At 41.6% G+C, this 6,879-nt stretch overlaps 1 protein-coding gene across 3 annotated transcripts in view; it reads right to left on the bottom strand.

Annotated features, from left to right (window-relative positions):
• Nucleotides 1–522: 522 nt before the first annotated feature.
• Nucleotides 523–6,879, bottom strand: part of KCNJ3 (potassium inwardly rectifying channel subfamily J member 3) — a 113,500-nt gene continuing 107,143 nt past the window's right edge. For all 3 annotated transcript variants that reach the window (XM_081872455.1, XM_081872454.1, XM_081872453.1), the window contains one exon: nucleotides 523–1,299. In XM_081872455.1, the coding sequence (XP_081728581.1) occupies nucleotides 713–1,299 (587 nt within the window). In that variant the 3' untranslated portion in view covers nucleotides 523–712. The remainder of the gene's footprint in view (nucleotides 1,300–6,879) is intronic.

Genomic DNA, 6,879 nt, shown 5'->3' with positions numbered 1-6,879 from the left:
AAGGTACTGGGCACGATTCAGCCAACATGAAACATTTATAATTTCCATTGATGGAAATAGAAGCCATCTAAGGTCTTACTTAAATTTTAAGAAAGTGACTGTTGCAAATTGTCCTTTATGTGCACTTCTGCATAGTTCTCCACCTACAGGGGGGTGGGGGATAGAAAGGGAAGGAGGTTTGGCAGCAGGTGACCTCTCCACATGCTGAGAGGCTGGGAAGATTGCAATGGGCAGATGGATCATGCCTAAAATGTTTAACTTTGGCTGGATTGTGCCCATTATAAACAAATGTATAACCTGCCCTGTTAGTAACCCACTTGGATGTTTTATCTACTACTTAACGCTTAAGAAATATAGGAGAATAACACCCCATTTACACTCCCCACCCATAATATACAGTATAAATATAGTAAGAACCATGCCATAAAACTATATGCAAAATTTGCACACTATTATTGCATGCTTGTGGTGATATTACATGCCGATTAATATTAGCTTGTTAGCTTTCATATGGTCCTATACTGAAGTTCATGTATTTTATTGTATAATTCAACAAGAGTCCTTAATTTGGGGGAATACAGTTGTCCTAGAGTGCATGTAACTCTTAAGGAAAACCAGTCATCAAATGTAATTTTCAACGTGTTTGCTTTCCTGCTCAATTGGATTGAATGGCAATTCAAACATGAAATAATACCTAATATGTCTGTTCATGTTATGTAAACCGATCAGAATTCATTTTCCTCAGTTTTGGGGGGAGGTTTCCTTCCATTCTACCTCCTCCTCCGGATAATCTTTGAAGTTTCGGTGGCAAGTCTGCCATAGACTGGCTCATAGGATCTGACAACATTTTTGTGGTTTTAGATACCAGTTTCTCTTCTGAGTTGCCAGGGACAGAACTTATTCGCTGGAGTTTCAAAGGTAGGTCCCCCATGCTGTAGGCTTTTTCCGAAGTGGTAGAACTCATCCTCAGCAGTTTTTTAGGAAAGTCATCCCTTCCAGTCATTTTCTGCAGTTTTGACGGTAGCTTTGTACCAACGTCATCTATGCCATCTAGACATTCTACAGAATTATTTCTTTCTTTACTGTTACTTACAGCTGGTGCTATTAATGGGGAGGACATAAGGAGCATTTCTTCCTGTTCTTTCACACTGTAAGGTGCTGTAGGGACTTCAAACGTTGCATGGAACTGGGAATAGTCTACTTTGAAGAATCCTTCCTCTAAGGAAATAACAGGGAAGAAACGATGGCCCCAAAGAACTTCATCTTCAGTGTAGGATGTTCTGGCTTGACAAGTCATCCCTACAAGTTCAAAGGCAAACAAGAGCTTGGTCAGAAACTTGAAAATAAAATGGTGTAGTTCATATTTAATCCACTAGGTCTATTTATGACAGTGGAACATGGCAATGATTCACATGATAGAAACACCACATGAAACTAGCTTCCACATGTAACAGAGCAGCTTCTCATGAGGATCCAATGCATGGTGCAGACTTTCTCAATTGCTCCCCCCCCCAATAAATGCATAAATATTAATCACAATAAGAATATATTATTAATGCACAGCTGGCATACGGCACTGTACTTCTTGGAGACTCAGTTCATGCAGTAAGGTGCTGAAGTCAGAATTACTGTTACCTAGAATTGAAATTTGATCAAAAACAAAGAAGTCACATACTTTTTGAAAGGAGAGGAGAGTCATACTTTGGTTAGAATTCCAATCAGTGGTAGAAACAGAGATATGAAAGCCAGGAGCAAAATAGCACCTTGAACCTAGATTATGGGTGAAACAACAGAATGTCTAGGAGCACTTTTTTATAAGAATACAAAGCTGAAAATGAATGAACTGCAGCTAAAATATTATGTTCATTTTCCACATGATCTGGTCCTTCCCCCACGGGTGGCGCTGTGGTCTAAACCACAGAGCTTAGAGCTTGCCAATCAGAAGGCTGGCGGTTCAAATCCCTGCAATGGGGTGAGCTCCCATTGCTCGGCCCCAGCTCCTGCCAACCTAGCAGTTCGAAAGCACGCCAAAAAAGCGCAAGTAGATAAATAGGAAAGGTAAACATTGTTTACTTCTGGCGGAAAGGTAAACATTGTTTACTTCTGGCGGAAAGGTAAACATTGTTTCCGTGTGCTACTCTGGTTTCGCCAGAAGTGGCTTGGTCATGCTGGCCACATGACCCGGAAAAACTGTCTGCTGACAAACGCCTGCTCCCTCGGCCAATAAAGCGAGATGAGCGCCGCAACCCCAGAGTCGTCCGCGACTGGTCCTAATGGTCAGGGGTCCCTTTACCTTTACCTTTAAGTCTTGCCAAGCCAGGTCCTTTATTTGCTGCTGTTCATTAGATATAATAGCTACATTGGATTTGGGCTATTATGCCAACAAGACGACCATCAGCTCCAGACTCTCTAGATCTGCATTCAGCTAGAAATCTCATTACTAAAGGTTTGCTATAAAATGAATGAGTGGAAAATGAACACTGCATCGTTAGATATTAGGTACAAGATTTCAGTTTAGACGTAAGAAAACAGTGAGATAAAGGTGGAGTGGATTAAAAGTGAGAAGGCAATTTTATTGATGCTGTTCATAAAAGAAGGAAACCACATACTATCTGTCTCTAAGGAGTAATAAATAATTCCTAAGTCATTCAAGTAGTTGGTGATCCTACTTAATCGTTTTAGTAATGGATTTGTTTGTGGCGGGGTGTTAGGGCATGTGCAACCCCCTGCAATTGCCAAAATCCTGAGGCTGATTAATGATTTGGCGCCTGCAGCCAAGGAACTAGCTAGTTAATTTCATGAGTATGTAAAAGTAGAACTGTGATCTCTCCCCACAACAGATTGCTGTTGTCTCCCTTTCAGGTTATCCAGTCTCAATGCTGCAGTGACTGCAGGAAGCAACTACTGACAAAACCCTGTTCAGAGTCCCCAGCTTGCCAATCCTCCCTTTTTCCTGTCCACTTACTTCATGCCAACAGTGCACAGCCCTGCTTGTTCCTAGGCTCTGCTTTCAGCCCTCTTTGCCTCACTTCTTTTTTATTTAGCTTGCCTGTAACTTCATCAGACACCTATTTCAATCCCCTCATAGCACCGAGCTCTTTCTGATGTTAGGGCCGGGGAACAATTTTTGGCCTGAGCATTACCTTAGCGCATCTGTGGTATTACAAGGCAGTGGTGGACAGGCCAGAGGCAAAAACTGGGTGGCAAAATGGTTGTGATTCTTACCCTTCTACATTTCCAGCCCTGCAAAAGTCAGAGGTGCATATGCATATACCTCTCTAATCCAGGAAACCAAGAGGCATTATCACAATTCATCCCACACCCAGGCCAGTCCCAAGATTTCTCGCCCATACCTTAAGTGATTTCAGCTATGCTCAAAGCACCTACCTATCTCCTATTTCTATGTCTCCTCTGTGAAGTTTCTGATACGTTTGCTTCCTGGAAAGTTTAACACTGAATGCCTGGACTAAGTTGAACAGTTCAGCTCACAAACATTCTATGGGTTTCATCACCACAAGCAAAATACAAGCAGTTATTAGGAATAAAACCAGCCAAGGCCACAATACTCCTGTGAGGCCAAGTATAAATTCACCTTACTTCTGTTTTTTTGGCTAATGCCAAACAAGGGTAGAACTGAGATGTCTCACTGTTTAGTTTGCTGCTTATTCTGTATGACTGTGGTCATCGATCGAGTAAAATCTGAGAAGAACTTGAACATAATTACCCTCCCCTCCTTGAGCAAAAAGAAAAAGAGAGAAAAGGGAATAGGCGAAAAACTGATTCCAGATTGCATCCCCAATTAGTAGATCATTTCCCTTTCTGTTGCATTACACTTTCCCCCCAAATGCTTTAAGATGTACTGCCATCAATGTGATTTTTTCACTTTAGTATGCCAAGAAGCAAAAGCTATTGACTGTGATCCAGTTTGCATGTAATGCTAAGCCAAACCATGGCTTAAATGAGTATGAGGCTACTCAACACAGAAATTGTAGCCACTTAGCTCCTCCCTTGCTCCTGACACACAGAATGAAGCCATAGATTGGCTTAGCATTAGATTTGAAACTGGGCTTGTGATTTATCTCACTCCAAATAAACCACAAGACAAACCACAACTTCAGGTTTGGCTATAACACCTTAGCCCTAGGGAGCACGAAAGCAGCAGGGCTGGGAAAGGATTGAAGCAGCTACAATTTCTGCTATGAGTAAATGCACAACTATTCACCTTAGTGTTACATGTGAGCTGTACCACCATGTACAGTGGTACCTCGGGTTAAGTACTTAATTCGTTCCGGAGGTCCATTCTTAACCTGAAACTGTTCTTAACCTGAAGCACCACTTTAGCTAATGGGGCCTCCTGCCGCCGCCGGAGCACGATTTCTGTTCTCATCTTGAAGCAAACTTCTTAAGCCGAGGTACTATTTCTGTGTTAGCGGAGTCTGCAACCTGAAGCATATGTAACCTGAAGCGTATGTAATCCGAGGTACCACTGTATTGTGTTCCCATTGTTCGTGTGCTGCTCTTCATGCATGCATGCTACAGATGGGCTAAAAGCAGCACAGAAGGAAAATGAGAAATAACGATAAGCAAGTAAAAATATATAGCTGCAAAAAAGGCATTTTAGTGCAAAAAACTAGGTACTGAATGATTCATGCTGATTCTACAGCATCCCCCCAAATAATCCTAAAGTAATTCCCAAATCTATGTAGAGCTACTTATTAAGGATGGATAACACCCTTAAAGGGACGCAGGTGGCGTTGTGGTCGGCGGTTCGAATCCCCGCAACGGGGTGAGCTCCTGTTGCTCAGTCCCAGCGCCTGCCAACCTAGCAGTTCGAAAGCACACCCCAAAGTGCAAGTAGATTAATAAGTACCGCTCCGGCGGGAAGCTAAACGGCGTTTCCATGTGCTGCTCTGGTGTCGGTGTTCTGTTGCACCAGAAGCGGCTTAGTCATGCTGGTTACATGAGCCAGAAAAACTGTCTGCGGAGCGGACAAACGACGGCTCCCTTGGCCTGTAAAGCGAGATGAGCGCCACAATCCCAGAGTTGTTCGCAGCTAGACTTAACTGTCAGGGGTCCCTTTACCTTTACCTAACACCCTTAAACAGGTGCCCAAACAAACTGTGAAAGAGAAAGTACATTTCAAGACTTCCAGAGAAGAGATTTAAGGAAAGTGAAGTTACAGGAAAGAAAGGAGGTAATGTGTGTGTGTTTGTGTGTGTTTGTGTGTGTGTGTGTGTGTGTGTGTGTGTGTGTGTGAGAGAGAGAGAGAGAGAGAGAGAGAGAGAGAGTATACAGACCATTTCTTAGCAAACTTTGCTAAGATTTCCCTTAGAAATTAGTCATGACAAAATGCAAAACACTCCAAGACGAAAGTAAGTAGTGAATATGAGAAAAACAAAATCAAACTTTGACACACATTCATTGCTAGTTCATTCTATCTCAAGCAAAAAAAAGTCTTCTAAAACACTGTAATTGTATGCATTTTTTTCACTTACAAAAAACCCCTTTAATTATTTAAATTAGGTGTGTATGATACACTTTTAGAGTAAACCTTGAAGGTGGAAATCTTTTTGCTTCAGAATATCACAGAGAAAAGAGCTATGTTAGAGCCTCAGAGAAAACAATTTTCAGGGAGAAGACTCAACCACAGCAGGCAGCTGGAAGTGGCATAAAGTATTAAATGATCTGCTCACCAGTAAAGGGGGCTGACTAGAGAAATGTGTTAAGGCTAGAATTAGAGCGCTATTTAAATCAACAACCTATTAAACTAATCATTCCAAGGCATTCTGATTTGTTACACCTTATTGGGAGGGGGGGGAAAAAATGACATTTATGTCACACTGCTTTAGGCAACAATTAAGTGTTTGTCTTCAAACTTGAGTGTACTGTCATGACTAAGGGATGCACTGCTTTTTACGGTCTAAGCTTTCATTAATGCATTTTTGCATGATATCTGGAGCTTCAGTTATCTTAGAGAAGGTAGTATGAAAGAAGCATGCTGTTGCAATTTTATGCAGGCTATGTATAATTGCATTTCTTGGTGAAGCTTTCCCCTCCCACCACAAAAGAGTGTCCTTGGAGCAGTTTTTGTATTTTGCTGTGAAAGGGAAATGATGGCTCTTCACAAAGGCTTCTCCTGCATTATCAAGTTGTTATTATATAACATGATTTTGTCCTTAGTATTACCACTCGGTGACAAATGTGATGTGACAGAAGGGCTCAACTTGTTTGGGAAAGGGAATGGGCATTATTATTTTTATATGTGCATTAGGATTGTCTGATAATACTTTCCAATTTAAATGGTATCTGCAGCACGGTACACAATTCTAGCACTGCATTCATAGAAAGGAGTTGCATAATTATCTCTGTGTTGCTGTTAATGCAGACAGCTTCCATCACTGTTGCTGAGCTATATACCGGTAGTTGCTGCAACCCTGCAAACTGAAGCAGGCCACAAAATAAATCGACAGCTTCCTTGGTACACCGTGTTGCCTTTTAGGGGCAATTGGATTCGATTCCAGCTCCTGGGAAGGCTCAGTAAACATTTACACAACTTTTGCTAGTGGTTTTCCTTTGACTAAACTTCAGTTCACAAGAGGTCTTAGCGAGAATCAGGTGTTGAGAGACACCATGCCCATTTATCATCCTTCTTTGCATCACAGACCTGGAAGCTGGGGTCTTCTATGCTTCATGTTCAATGGACCATAATAAATGAAGGATGGAAGAGATTCTATGAGTTGTATGCGGTTGTTAAGAAGACCTTCCCTGGAAATACTGGCTTAATATTATGTGAACCTTAATATTAGTAGCTGGCTTTGCAAAAAAGTCATCTAATTAGAAGTGTTTTAGAAATGTACAAGTACAGTGGTACCTCGGGTT

The sequence above is a fragment of the Podarcis erhardii genome (genome assembly GCF_964252035.2).
Source record: "Podarcis erhardii genome assembly, chromosome: 1".
Classification (NCBI taxonomy): domain Eukaryota; kingdom Metazoa; phylum Chordata; class Lepidosauria; order Squamata; family Lacertidae; genus Podarcis; species Podarcis erhardii.
The sequence above is the reverse complement of the archived record's forward strand: the minus strand, read 5'-3'. Positions and strand labels throughout refer to the sequence as shown.